Consider the following 15462-nt stretch of genomic DNA (forward strand, 5'->3'; position numbering starts at 1 on the left):
TACTGTTTCAAAACGAGTCGAAGTCTTGGCCTACAACAAGGACCCAAAAGGTGCTTCCAACACCATGAACAGAAAAAAAAAACTAGGGAGGCATGAGGACTTTGGAGCCATGGGATATGTTTCTTTTTACTATAATTTTTCAAAAAGGATGTTCATAAAATTAAATAAATAAAAATGCAAAGGAAGATCAAAGATGATGTGTTTTGTGCCTGTCTTTTCTTTTTTTTTTTTTTTTTTTTTCGGTTTTATTAAAATAGTAAAGGTGAATCAGGTATGGTAAGGTAAAAAATAGTAATGACAAATTAGTCAATTTTTTTTGCATGCTAGGTTACCAACCTCAAGAGGAGGATTGCCTTTTATTTTGAAAAAGGGTTTCATTCGCGCCAAAGCAACAACATACTTTCAAGGCCAAAGGAGGATCATTTGACCTACAAAACCGTACAGACCCAGTCTTTCATGGCTACTTCCTATAAATAAGGTGATGATTTAGCCATTCAAAATGGAAATGATTACGTTCTATCTGGTATATCTTTTCTTATCCGATGAGAGTTTTTAAGTGGTCTCCTTATTTTAAAGCTGACATCTAATCATCAATAGTTCCAGTCTGGATTTCTCTACAAACTGATCGCTCAACAAAATATCATAGCTCCTTTGAGTCAATAAGAATAGACGATTTCGCTTTAAAAAACATTACCTTAAACGTGTTGAAATTGAAGTCATACCATTAACGGTAATGATACCATTTATGAAATTCCTTATCGGCTCTCTGTGAATTAATCATTTGGCCGAGGACTTCAAACACATACCGGTACTGACAAATAATCATTTAATAATAAATAAGTTGAAAAAATTATTACAAAAAATGAAATAACGGGTGTAAATATAATATTATAAACTATAGAAAAAGTTAATTAGAGTTATGAGACTAAATCTGAAGTAAGATGTGTGTAATTATCCCAAAATAAGGTAAGGGAAAGGACAAGTTGTGGACAATATAAAGGAGGAAAACGTGCTAGGCATGCCCAAGTTTCACTCCAGCACAATCCCCAATTAATCATCAACTAGGAAAGGGGCTGAAGGAAGTTGACTCAACACATTTGTGCTGCTAGGCTTACATTTCTATACTATTGTGAGCTCAAAGATGGAGACAGTTGATTCTACTCGGGCATTTGTCAAGAACGTCAAACGTGTGATTGTTAAGGTTGGTCTCTCTACTTTATCCTCTCCTTTAGCACTGCATGTGGCCCTGATTTTCCTTTTTCTTTTTGTAGAATAATTCTTGTCAGATTGGAAAGAATTGTCTGCTTTTTAAATTCCACTAATGTATAAAAAGTTAGAATCATTGTGTATTACTCCATCCGTTTCAATTTGTTTGTCTGGTTTGATTTTGACTTGGCGCGAACTTTAACAAAGTAAGGAAGATTTTTCAATCTTGTGTTCATAAACTAAAAATATGTAGAATGTACCAAAATATTCTTTAATCTTGTCGTAAACATGCCATTTGAAAAGTTTCAGTTGCCGAAAAAGGAAAGAAGCATTCTTTTGTAAACGGACTAAAAAGGAAGTAAGACAAACAAATTGAAACAAAGGGAGTAATTAGTTTGTTCCTTTTATTTCTGTGATTTTAGGCTTTTAACAAAATTTCATTTTTAAAAGGTCGGGACAGCAGTTGTGACTCGGGCGGATGGAAGATTAGCACTTGGAAGATTAGGAGCCCTCTGTGAGCAGGTCAATCTTCAAATTCTACTGATACACACTAATTAGATTGTTTGCTAGAGTCAATTACATGTTTTTGTTATAAGGAAATAAATGATCAATAAATGTTTTTTTGATTTCCCTCCCCTTTGATCCCCTTTTGCTCCTTTGGTGTCTCGAACCCACGACCCTGGGGTTGTAGGAGGGGGTGCTGATCATCTGAGCAACCCCCTCTTGTCAGAAATGGCCAATATATATTACATGTTCTAAAGCTTAGTGGTTTTACTCATACAGATTCACGAGCTTAACTCGCAAGGGTATGAAGTTGTTTTGGTGACTTCAGGTGCTGTAGGTGTTGGGCGTCAACGGCTTAGATATAGAAAGTTGCTCAACAGCAGGTAGAAACCATCTCCCTTCCCCTCAAAAAAGATAAATTTAATTGTAAATAGGTTACTATTAGAATTGTTAACCAACAAGTTCTAGTTAAATATAACTCTACTTATTACTAAGAACCATACTAGTAGGTGTAGTTTTACTCTTGTAGTTTCTTGTCCTTCGATTTCTGTTACTATCTGATGTTTCTTGTACTTCGATTATCGTATTAGTTGTCGTAGTTACTATTCCTTTTCTTCAGAATGCTTTGTGATGCTTTCTATAGTATTTTTGCCATGGCTTCCGTTATTCCTTTTCCGGCTTTCTTTGAATTGCTTCCCCTTGAGCCGAGGGTCTATTGGAAACAACCTCTCTACCTCCCAAGTTAGGGGTAAGGTCTGTGTACACTCTACCCTACCCTCCCGCACCCCACTTGTGGGATTACACCGTGTAAGTTGTTATTGTTGTTATTACTAAGAACTAAACTTCATGGTGCAGTTGATATTGAATAATGCATGGAGTTAACATACTAATCTAACACCTTCATCAAAAAAAAAAAAAAAAAAAAAAAAAAAAATACTAATCGAACACATTATATTAGTGAGGGTAGAAGAAAATATTAAAGCAATAAGAAATGTTAGTTTTATTGAAAAACATCACATCAGTGTTTAAACTTTGAATAATTTGATGATATTTGTGAAAGTTGTGTAGAGATATCATAGTGTCAGTCATTTTGGGGTCTTAAAATGGAAAGAGTGTCATATGAATTTGGGTCGTAGGTAGTAACTCATTTTGTTTGTCATATCTGTATCCGTTCTACTAATAATTTTAATAATATAAAGTAATGAAACATACACGTTAATTGGATGAGATTACTTTTTGATTTGATATATTACTGAAAAAGGGAATAAACTCTATCATTTATCCAAAATTATAAGATTCAAACGATAGGATTTGAATATTCCAGTACTTACAATTTAGTACTAACTAGGACGTCATCATATTTGCAGTTTTCTTGATCTTCAAAAGCCCCAAACTGAGCTCGATGGCAAGGCTTGTGCTGCTGTGGGTCAGAATGGCCTCATGGCTCTGTATGATACGTTGTTCAGTCAGGTTGGCCCACATTTTTTGGAACTTTTCTGTTTGTCTAACTCATGATCTGTTTATCATAACCACAAAACTGTCCTCTGCTGAAAATAGTCTACTGACTTTTTATTCTTTGTACCATCTTTATACAGTTGGATGTGACATCAGCTCAGCTTATGGTGACTGATAATGACTTTAGAGATCCAGATTTTAGGAGACAACTCAATGACACAGTAAATTCGTTGCTGTCTCTAAAAGTTATACCTATATTTAATGAGAATGATGCTATCAGTACGCGGAGAGCTCCTTATGAGGTGTGTCTCTCTGATTTACTGTCCTCTTGAGAGTTCGTCTCATTAGTAGATAGATCACAATGTTTCTTGCTGTAGGGCTGACCAGTTGCATACATGTTTTTAGATCAATCCATGCGTTGGAAATCCCCTAAGTAATCTTCATGCATCTGCTTCAAATATTAACTTCATTATGCTTTGTTATTAACTTATCAAAATAAAGAACTCATTTTGTTGATGTGACATATACATATATGCTATCTAATTTAGGTTTCTACTCATCAGTTCTCGGTAATTATTCTCAGTGTTGTTTCCTGGGATTGGGAGGGAATTGATTGAGATAGTGCATGTGGCTATGCACGTTATTTAAAATTGACTCCTGCCACTTTGGTGCCAAATTTCATCTTTGCTTTGATGAGGTTTGGTTTGTTGAATGTTGGTGTTGTCTTAAGCTGTAATATGATTTCGAGTTCCAGCAAGTTTTCTAGATGTAATATTTTAAGTTTCTTAATTCTTTCAGCTCATAGTTTTATTGTAATAATGAACACTCCTTGTAGGACTCTTCTGGAATATTTTGGGATAACGACAGTTTGGCAGCTTTACTAGCTTTGGAATTAAAAGCTGATCTTCTAGTTCTGTTGAGTGATGTAGACGGTCTTTATAGTGGCCCTCCCCGTGATCCAGATTCGAAGTTAATTCACACATACATTAAGGAGAAACATGATAGAGGGATTACTTTTGGAGACAAGTCCAGGGTGGGAAGAGGGGGTATGACTGCCAAAGTAAAAGCTGCTGTGTATGCTGCTTATGCTGGCATTCCTGTTGTCATAACCAGGTATTATACTAGCATTTACGCAATTCTAAATCTTAATTTTTATGTGCATCAGTTGTACTCTTGTTCATTTAAAATGTTCCGAGTGTTATCTTCCTAGACTAGGGCATTAAATTTGTGATACTCATCGTCGATGGGATCTGCCCTCCTTTTGTCAATAAAACAATGGAACTGTCCAAGAGAAGCATTTAGGGTGGTTGGAACAGTGCAGCAAAAGAGTCCGAATCAAAGTTGAATTTATAGCTCAGTTGAGGATGCACAAGAAAATGTAAGGTATCTGACTGGAGATGAAAGGGAAAATGCTGTCATTGAGTCTGCATCAAAGTTGAATTTATAGCTTACAGTAGGGGAGGCAGAAGAATCTGAGGTATTTTACTGGAGCTGAAAGTGAAAAACATGTCATTGTACTGTGATAAAACATGATATTGATCTACTGAAAGCACAAATAGGCACACAAGAAAAAAAGAAAAAAGAAAAGAAATAATAAATAATAAAAAGCAGAAGCAAGAAAGAACATAAGGTAAACTGGTTTCTGCATTGGAAATCATGTGTAATGAAGAATGCATTTTGAGAATTATGAGCATTTAACAAAACAATTTCCTTTCTATCTTTGGCTGAACTGCGTGGGGCAAACTAATTGAGTGGGTTGGGGAAGTTAGACTTTTATGTGAACCAGCTTCCACAAAATTTGGCTGCTGGTTGTTGTTGCTTAATTAAGAGTGGACACTCTTCCGCAACGTAAGTATGTCAACAATTGGGAAGTTTGAGCTCTTTATGCTGCCATTATATATGTAAGAATTGGGTACATCAAATGGCTGATCTTATTCGCCTGTAATTTTTTTTTTTGGGGGTGATAAAGGTGAGTTTCAGGCTAAGTAGTTCATAATTTTTTTTGAACAGTAAAAAAAGAAAAAAGAAAACAGTTATGAGGCTAATTGAGAACTTAATAATGGGTATGGACCTTCAATAGATCTGTCGCTTATGAGACTACTGTATTCTGTTGTTGAATGGTTATACCTCAGGAGCAGTCCATATGCTGATATTTTTGGATGAAATACAAATGTTACCTTATTCAAAAAAAGAAAAGAAAAAAAAGGCGAATACAACCTTCTAATCAATCAAGACTGTTGTCTAATCCTCAAAAACAGATTCCTGGAGGTTTCTTTTCAGTAATTAGCAAATTTGTTGTATACAGCTTATCAGAAGTCCAACTACAATTGAAGCTACTTCATGTTCTCTGTTCTATTGCGAAAAAAAAAAAAAAAAAAAAAAAGAAAAAAAAGAGAAGAAATCAGTTGCATTAACTGCTAAAAGAGATTAATCTATTTCATCCTTGGACTTTACCCTGGAAAATATGAAGTTGCTGTTGAAAATGTCTATTACCAAGCTTAGCTAGAAAGCACTGCATAAGTGCATAACTATTTTATGAAGAGCTTTTCCAAGATGTGGTTCAGTCGATTGAAGCTGGAATAAATATCATAGGAAACCATGATCTGAAATCCAGCAGAGGCCAAGTGGACAAAGTTACCCTGCCCTTTATATGTATTGGTGGAAGGATGCAACTATCCAGTGAAATAGTCAAGATGCGAGCAAGCTGGTCCAAAACACCATTGTTATTTAAAAAGACAAGGGGTGCTAGCAAAACAAGATGGTGATAATAAGTGGATAGGTTGAAAGAGAATGCAATAAATTAAGGCTGAAAAAAGAATGCAAATCACTACATGAGGAGAGCGTATTATATGCAGCAAAGCATTGCTCCTTTTTTTTGAAGACCGTGGTGTCCGGGCCTGTCTGAGCGCACCTTGACTAGTTCCACAAGGTACCTGCTACCTCTCACCAGCATAGGTAAGGGTAACTCTATCCACTAAGGTTTGGACAGATGGGAAGAAACCACCTAGTAATTTTTTTGCCTCTGCTTGGATTTGAACCTGAGACCTCATGGTTCTCAATCCACTTCATTGACCACTAGGCCACACCCTTGATTGCTGCAGCGAAGCTTCGTTCTTCGGTCTATCAATGCGAAAGCTGATTTCTCAAAGTTTTTTGCTCCCTTAACCTAAAATAGCTGCTGATTCTCTCTCTTTCTGGCTGTGCGCGTTCGCGGGGATAAAGTGGCTATGCTGTCGATAACATCATTAAAGTGCTACAAGGGGAACGTATCGGCACCCTCTTCCATCGTGATGCCGATACATGGGCCTCAATTGGAGAGTTCGGTGCTCGTGAGATGGCAGTTGCTGCAAGGGAATGTTCCAGGCGGCTTCAGGTATATATAGAGAGACATCTGGCTGTAACATTTTTGTAAGCTGCATGGACATGACTATATATTCTTTGTTCACCTCCAGGCACTTTCTTCCCAAGAAAGGAGTAAAATATTGCAGGATATAGCTGATGCATTGGAAGCAAATGAAAAGGCAATCCTCACTGAGAATGAAGCTGATATGGTTGCTGCTCAACAGGCCGGATATGAGAAGTCTTTGATAGCTCGGCTGGCATTAAAGCCAGGAAAAGTAAGAGCCTGATCAATTATGCAACTTAGTCTGAATAATCATGTGCCTTTTTAGTATTCTTGCTGAAATTGCTACTCCTTTGTCATAGATTGCTGATCTTGCAAACTCAGTTCGTGCGCTTGCTAACATGGATGAGCCCCTTGGTCGCATTTTAAAAAGAACAGAGGTGAGTAAATCAGTTCAAATATGTGGCACAGGTAATTTTTATTGACACGAGGAGCAGACAGATTGTGAAGGAATCTTTTGAAGTACCTCTTTAGAAAAAACCTTCTGCACTATCAGACGATTTAGTGGGTACTAGACTATGTCCACTGAAATTACATTTGAACGGTATAGCCAAAGCTATTTCGTGGTTGTTTTGTTTCTTGAGCATGGAATGAACTGGGCTGACTTGCTTGAAGATTGGGAGCAATAGAGATGTCGATTTGTAACTAACAAATTTCATTGATCAATGTTCAATTATTAGCCTTTAATTTCAGAATGGGATGTTGATTTGATCTCTGGAATATTATATTCTTGTCCAGGTTGCTGATGGATTCATCTTGGAGAAATCATCATCTCCATTAGGCGTTCTATTGATTATTTTCGAGTCACGACCCGATGCACTTGTACAGGTACGCAGTGCTGGCAAAGTTGATGTTTCCGACTAGAAGGAAGGTTCTGCTGCATGCCTTTAATTTCTCCCCTTCCCAATATAAATTAGTAGGGTTCTCTTTTTAGTAGCTATTTCAACACTTTGTTGTTACTAATAATGGGGATAATGATGACCGACATGTCTCTATATGTAAACTTATGGAATTCTCTGCATGCTTGAATTGCCCTTGGATTATACTTTTACAGTTCACAAACTCGTTGCACTTTTTTTTGCATGACTAGATAGCTTCTCTAGCACTCCGAAGTGGGAATGGCCTCTTGTTGAAAGGGGGAAAGGAGGCCAAAAGATCAAACGCCATCTTACACAAGGTTTAACTCATAGCTTTATGTTCTCATACACTCTTTACCGGAGGTTCACGTTTCCTCCGTTTCATGCCAACTTGGTCACCTTCTCCTCTTTTTCTTTTTTCTTTTTTGTTGGCAGGTGATTACCTCAGCCATTCCTGCAACGGTAGGTGAAAGGCTTATTGGACTAGTGAATTCTAGAGAAGAGATCCCTGAATTGCTTAAGGTGCCTGCCAAATATCTTAAATGAGAAACTTATAATCTCTCTCTGTTTCGATTCTTAAGAAATCATGACCTACGTTAGACATGAGTTTCGTTTATAGTTTATTTTCCTCCATTGCAGCATGACGATGTGATTGATCTTGTTATCCCAAGAGGCAGCAATAAACTTGTTTCTCAAATTAAGGCATCCACAAAAATTCCTGTTCTTGGGCATGCTGGTAATTTTGTGTTACTTGAATGTTAATTACTTTTACATGCTATATGCACTCTCTGCTTTGATATCAAGGATTCTATTTCGGTGATGGTAAAGTTACTATGTTTGCTTCCAGATGGAATTTGCCATGTTTATGTTGACAAGTCTGCTGACATGGATATGGCAAAGCGCATTGTTGTGGATGCAAAAACAGATTATCCTGCAGCTTGTAATGCGATGGTAGTTTGTTATACTTTTTCATAAAGCAGTCCATTGTTTAACTTCAGTAGTTTATTGTTTTTTTTTTTTTTCGGTGATAAATTGTTTCACTGCTTTCCCTGATAGGAAACACTTCTCGTGCATAAGGATTTGGCACAAAATGGAGGTCTTAATGACCTGATTGTGGAACTTCAAACAAAAGGTAAAGCTTCTTTTGCAAGCTCCTATCATTGAACTTCTATACGAATGTTGTGGGGTCTTGACTTGGAAGTAGGGCAAAAAGAATTTGAGGGTGGAGATCTCTGTTGGTGATGGAAGAAAGACTGTTTTCTGGGAAGATCATTGGATTGGCCAGAATAGTTTAAAGGTCACTTATCCTGTTCTGTACTCAATATGTCTTCAAGGTAATGCTACAATTAATGACATGTGGAACCAGCAAGGGTGGAATCTGAATTTTAGGAGAGCACTTAATGATTGGGAAATTGAGAGTGTTGCTACAATGATACAGCTGCTGGAAACTTTTAGTGGTATAACTGAGAGATCAGACAGTCTTAGATGGAAATTGAATAGCAAGGGCCTCTTCTCAGTTAAATCTGTCTACTGGCATCTGAACCAAAGAAGTCAAATTAATGTGAACTGGCCATGGAAGGAGATTTGGAGAATTAAAATTCCTATGAAGGTTTCTTGTTTTGTCTGGCTGGTGATTAGGAAAGCCTGTTTAACACATGAGAGGCTACAAAGAAGAGGTTTCCAGATTTGTTCAAGATGTCTATTATGTGAGCAGGAAGGTGAAAACAATGAGCATCTTTTTTTGCATTGCAAGACAACTACAAATCTGTGGCACATGTTCTGTTGTATTTTGGGTGTTGAATGGGTAATGCCTAGTTCTACATTGGGACTTCTAAGCAGTTGGAAAAGTGTGGGGAAAAGAAATAGTGATGAAGATTGGTGGCAGGTCATCCCTGCTTGTATATGGTGGGTAGTCTGGAAAGAAAGGAATTCAAGACATTTTGAGGATACTAGCAGTTCCATTCAGAAAATCAGGATGGATTGTCTTAGTTTGTTCTTTTTTTGGTGTAAACAGAATTTGTGGGGGGATATAGGAGAATTGGTAGATTTAATTGGCAATGTATAAGTTTTAGCTTTTGAATAGGGGCACTGACTTTTGCTGTAAGTATGATTCTGTAAAGTTTTAACTTAACATTTTTTAGGTGTTAAGTTATGGTTAATACAAATGGTTACCTTTGACTCAAAAAAAAAAAAAAAGAAGAAGAATTTGAGGGTAATTCTGATAGCAAAATCTGCTTTGTAATGGTTATTTTCTTAATGTTAGTTTAGCTTTGAGTTGCGTCACCCACAAAAACACTCCAATTATTAAGTCTCATCTATAATGAACATGATACACAATATACATTATGTTTAAAAAAGATATCTTATATGTTTTGTTCTTTGGATATTACATGTTTCGGCATTCTTCAAATCTTCTAGATCTCCTTTGTTGTTTCAAACTTGATTTTATGATACACAACAAGTAAATTAAATATTATGTGGTCCTTCTCAGTTGTCAAAATCCATGAGTTACTCCTTACCTTATATAATTAGCTTATATTTTCTGATGCTCCATGGTCACCTCACGCTTCATCACTTATATGTCTTGACATGTTCTCCATCTTTGTAATTCTCTTCATAGTATGACCCCCTCTTTGTATTTACATTCAAGCTTGTACTTAGGATACCCTTACACTGTCCACCTTGTAGTATGAAAGTTACTAATGTTACTAGCGTTTCTGTTTATTGCTTCTAATTATCCTTATGGCTTGCTGGAGTCTTGCACACTTTCATCTAAATTGAGATTAAAAGTGGTTAATAATATTTTGATTACTCATGAACATGCTCAAAATGTTTTGTGGATAGCTAATCGATGTAGCAAATACTAGCTGCATACAAGGCACTATTGTAAGCCGTAATTTTTCGCACAGTTAAGCATACTTTTTTTTTTTTTTGAGATGGAAGTTTACTAACCATTCTATCCTAATAGTTTTAAAATATGGTAAATGCTGACTATCCATAACCTTTACTTTTTGTAAGAAAAGTGATGCTGCCTATCCTCAACTTGTTTGGCCTTGAAAGAACAATTTAATTAGATTCAAGATGTGTTGACTGATGTTTGCCTCTGTGGCAGGGGTTTCTTTATATGGTGGACCCAAAGCGAGCTCCCTGCTCAAGATTCCAGAGGCACGTATATTTCATCAGGAATATAGTTCACTTGCTTGCACTGTGGAAGTTGTTGAAGATGTATATGCTGCGATGGATCATATACATCAGCATGGAAGGCATGTTATGTTTGTCTAACTTTTTTTTTTTTTACAAAGCTGCATTATGAATTTTTTTTTTTTTTAAAATTACTTCATATCGGAGCTCCATTTCCATGCAAACTTTTGCAATCCTTATTTTTTTATACCTAACTTATTGCCAGTGCCCACTCTGAGAGCATCATTACCGAAGATCAGGAAGTTGCTGAAGTTTTTTTACGTCAGGTTGACAGGTATATTTACTCTACTACTTTATCTTATGGCTAAATACATAGGCAGGCCCTTAAACTTGCCTTCATTTTCCATTTTGGCACCTCAACAAGGGTCAATACCTATTGGACCCTCCATCGCATCTTATATGTGCCTATTTAGCACGATTCAATCAATTTTCTCAAAACCTTAAGCCCGTGCGGTTTATAGCGCCTAAAGTGTAAATTAAATCCAATGAGATTTTGCCACATTACCAATATTCCCACATCAACATAATTCACTTAAAAGGTTTCAAAAGAAACCATTTCACTAATGTCGAACTGAAATTTTCAGCCGATTTTTAGTGGGTTTCACTCCATTAAAACTTAATTTTCTGAATAAACCTGGGATTGTGGTTGTTCTTGATCAAGATTATCATAAAGGGATCATCGCTTTAACAATTCGTCTAGAAGAATAATTTTCTGCAAGCTATGTATTTTGTCTTAATACTTCTTGAGTTAACTACTATATGTATTTTATTGGATTTCAAGTTTGAGCTATCTAGAAATGTGAATTTGGTTCTCAAATTCTTTCTATCCTTCTTTTTGCAAAGTGGTCGCTTTAGATGAATATTTGCTTTGTTCAGTTAGAGGATGAATTAGCCGCTTTGTTTGCAAACAAACTGATAATTTGAACAGGCCTTTGAACAAAAACTGGTCATACATTATATTTGAGGTACCACAAACGTAACTGCTACAGAAATAGAATGCGCATCAACTTGCAGAATTCCTTAAAACTGGAAAGGAAACACTTGGACAAAAAAAATCTGATTAAGCATAATCCTAGCCACAAGCTACACAAAAACTAGATAGAAAACCTTTGTCCTAGGTTTGATTGAGATCTGGGTTACTGAGCTTTGGGCTTTAACGACCTTGAAGTAATTGGAGTTACAGAGCTTAAACAAGCTTCAGCCTAGAACTTGGATTCTGATCGACCTAGCCATTAACCTGTACGGTTGAACTAAGCTTCAATATAGATGAAGAGATGAACTAAGATAGATAAAGATTTGATTTGAGTAAGATTGGTTATGGTTTGGCATAGATGGAAGAATGATGAAGAAGAAAAAGAAACAGAGTAATTAGTGTTTTTTTGTCTGGGGGACGCTTAATACAAGTGATACTCACACTTACAGCCGTGTCATTAAGTTATGTTTAATAGGCACATATAAGATACAGTTGGAGGGTCCAATAGGTATTGACTCTTGTTGAGGTGCCAAAATGGAAAATGAAGACAAGTTTAAGGGGCCTATGTATTTGGCCTTATCTTATCATTCTTATGTTTTCTACTTCATTTTTTACCACAACCCATGAGTAGTTTCTTCAATCTGATATACTAAGACCTCTGGCATTTTATTAGTTTCCAATAACAAGTTTCGCTCATTATTGTTAATCATTTAATGGGGGAAATACCAATATCATATCCACTTAAAGGCACTTGATCTTCACTTTTCAGTGCTGCTGTATTTCATAATGCAAGCACAAGATTTAGTGATGGGTTCCGCTTCGGACTCGGTGCGGAGGTATATAATCTATCAGTGATTCCAAGTTATCTTTTTTTTTTTTTTTTTTTTTTTTTTTTGGTATCGTAGTTTCATATGTCTATGTATCTTGCTTGCTTTTGGGTGAATAGGTGGGCATTAGTACTGGTCGTATTCATGCTCGTGGCCCAGTTGGAGTTGAAGGATTGCTAACAACTAAATGGTATGCGTGCTATCAACTCTCTTTTGATTTCAATCCCTTTTCTACATCTTTCTGGCTTTAAGTCCTATCTGGAAAGCTACAACCCTTAAGGATTTCCTTCTGAAACAACAAAACTGAGTCTTCTGAAACAACAAAGCTATCAATAGTATTATTAGTACTCTCCTACTATCTCATGCTTCAATTTTATTATTACCTGTTGTTTCCTTTGCTTCAGTTATCGTGAGGTAAAACATAACATAAAAAGTCGGTTCTGAGTAAAACTTAGCTATTATAGTGAGGTGTTGTTATATAAGGATATTGTTATAGAGAGGTCTGACTGTATTCTACACCTTCTCAACTTGTCAAACACTCCTATGCACAACTTAGAACATAAGCGTGGAAGTAGTACTTAACGAAAATTTTCCACGGCTTTTCACTAGGCCTCTCTGTTAAATTTAACTGCATTTGTTATCTCTACCGTTAGTTTTAGTGTTTAGGACCAAACGTGTCTACTTTCTGTATTCGTAAACGGTTTTTTTTTTTTTTTTTTTTTTTTTTTTTTTTTTTTGAAGGGATATACATCAAAGGACCAAAATAGTCCAACCCCTATATATTAAGGACCATTTTTGTTACTGGGTATCTGGTATGTGTAAGAGGAATAATTTAGTAGCTGTTTAAAATATATACTAAGTTGTGGACTCCAGTACCTACTTTGATGCTTTTTCAGCCGTTTCTTTCTTTATTTCTTATAAAGGAGTTTGTCTTCCTTAAAATGTTAAACTCGTTTACTTATTTTTCTTGGGCGTAACATAGTGAATGTTATTCTGCATTTTGAACATGAGTTATTTACCCAATGCTGTAATTTTCTATAGGCTCGCAAGGGGAAATGGACAAATTGTTGATGGTGATAAAACAATTGTCTACACTCACAAAGACCTTACTCAGCAGGCATGAGACTGAAAGCACTGATTGTCCAGTTGTGTATTTAGGAAGATCTTTATTGTGTCCTATTATTGGATGTGAGTTTGATGCTTACCCAAAGTTTTTCTGTATGTTCCAGCCATGGATATTGACTTATGATCATTTGCAATACTACAGGTCAAAAACTCTGTAATATTATTCTGTATAACAAAGTTCTCTGTTGCATAGGTTATAACTTGCATTAACTTTCTGCCTAATTTGTCTAGTAAAAGTTTCCAATCATAATAAATTTGAAATGTGTATTCCAAATAAAATATTTGAGTTTCATTAAAAGCAGCTTGTGTGCATCTCGACCATTCTCTGCCAACCAAGTCTTGAAGAAATCATCTAGCGTTGTCTTTGTTGAGATTTAAGGCTTGGTTTCCACTGTTGTGTCCTCAATAATTGACTATTAGGTTCACTATCTGGTTCATATTTGAGTTTCATTATATTTGTTACTTGTGGGTGAAGTTTTCTAGGATGAAGTTCATGAATAGCCATTTTTAGAGTTTATAATTAGAAAATAGCAGCATTTTCAAAAGTCCTTGAAAAATAGTTATTTCTTAACACAAAAATAAAATTTGGACAAAAGTACCCCAAAAATTAGAAAGGTGGAGATCACCTTTTTCAGCTTTGCTGCTTTTTTCAAGCTCATATCTTGGAGTTTCGCTGGTTAGAAGTTTGAACTGTAGTATTTTTTTCGTCAATTTCAGGTTTTTCCATCAACTCCACCTTTTTTTTCTTGAATGCACTTTTTCATGAACTCCAACATTAATTTCAGTATTTTTTTGGTGAACTCTAGCATTTTTCCCTTTGAATTTTAGCAATTTTTTGTGAACTCTAGCATGTTTTTGCATGAATTCCGGCATTTGTTCATGAATTTCAGCACAATATGTTGGTTTGTAAATATAATAAACTGACATAATTGATTTCGTTGTGGTCTAGATCAATCATGGACACCCCTAATGCGGACTATACATATTGCATAAGGGATTCAATGTCAGTGAATATGTGCACTGCAACTTGCAAGTTTAGTGCAACATCCCAACTCTCTTTTTTGAGCGTTTATGCTTCAAAGTATGTTTTGAGACTTTTTACAAGCCAGCAATATCATTTGGTACTTGTTGACATGGTTTGATATAGGGTACAAGGAGCTCAGTACTTTTAAGAAAAGAATTGATTTATCAGAAAAGTTCCAAAGTAGTTTGATCTATGGAAAAGAAGAGAGAAACTATGTACATAATTGAAGCAAAACCAGGGGAAAAAACAAAACACAAAAGAGCTGCACCACACATGTATCAGGGATGCGGAGCGAAATAAGGAAAAGGTTACTTAGTTTTATTGACTGTTCCACCAGACTCACACCTAGGTGTGTTCATGATACAATACGGTAGCGTATTGAAAACTTTGGTTTGGTAACTTCACTTTTCAGTTAAGAAAAAATTAAACTAAAATCTTACAAATTAATTCGATATGGCTCGATATTTTTTGTTCGATTTTGGTAAATGCGGTACGATAAGTTCGTAATCATACTTTATTCGACTCAACTTAGATAATGATAACTTCAACTTTCAAGAAGCATCTCAATTATATTATATTATATTAACACATTACACATACATAAACGTTCAAGGAAAGAAAAAGCAATTTCTTTCATTAATCAATTAACACAAAAAAACCATTCCCATCAAGACAAACAACTACAATAAAGTTTACTAATAATAAGAACCAAATGTACACAGCACTAACAAAAGAGAAATTAGAAATACAAATATAACCAAAGAAAAAAAAATACCCATGATAAAGTTGGATGTCAAATACTACGACAATTTTCAAGATGACATTAAATGATATTTAATTTGTACTATTACTATTTTATTATTTTAATCTATAAACTTTTTTTTGAT

General features: G+C 35.6%; 1 protein-coding gene across 2 annotated transcripts; it reads left to right on the top strand.

Moving 5' to 3' along the window:
• Nucleotides 1-1007: 1007 nt before the first annotated feature.
• LOC132054494 (delta-1-pyrroline-5-carboxylate synthase) lies at nt 1008-13773 on the top strand. Of its 2 annotated transcripts, XM_059446494.1 has the most exons (20): nt 1009-1201; nt 1657-1728; nt 1990-2093; nt 3078-3180; nt 3306-3467; nt 4001-4278; nt 6388-6538; nt 6618-6782; nt 6871-6948; nt 7307-7396; nt 7659-7745; nt 7861-7947; nt 8065-8161; nt 8273-8376; nt 8482-8557; nt 10538-10688; nt 10832-10900; nt 12369-12435; nt 12546-12616; nt 13468-13773. In XM_059446494.1, the coding sequence occupies exons 1-20, from the start codon at nt 1142-1144 to the stop codon at nt 13547-13549; spliced, it is 2154 nt and encodes a 717-aa protein (XP_059302477.1). In that variant the 5' UTR covers nt 1009-1141; the 3' UTR covers nt 13550-13773. The 2 variants fall into 2 exon arrangements, with proteins under 2 accessions (XP_059302483.1, XP_059302477.1); XM_059446500.1 differs by lacking the exon at nt 3306-3467 and having other exon boundaries at nt 1008-1201.
• Nucleotides 13774-15462: the final 1689 nt, after the last annotated feature.

This window comes from Lycium ferocissimum, chromosome 1 (assembly GCF_029784015.1).
Source record: "Lycium ferocissimum isolate CSIRO_LF1 chromosome 1, AGI_CSIRO_Lferr_CH_V1, whole genome shotgun sequence".
Classification (NCBI taxonomy): domain Eukaryota; kingdom Viridiplantae; phylum Streptophyta; class Magnoliopsida; order Solanales; family Solanaceae; genus Lycium; species Lycium ferocissimum.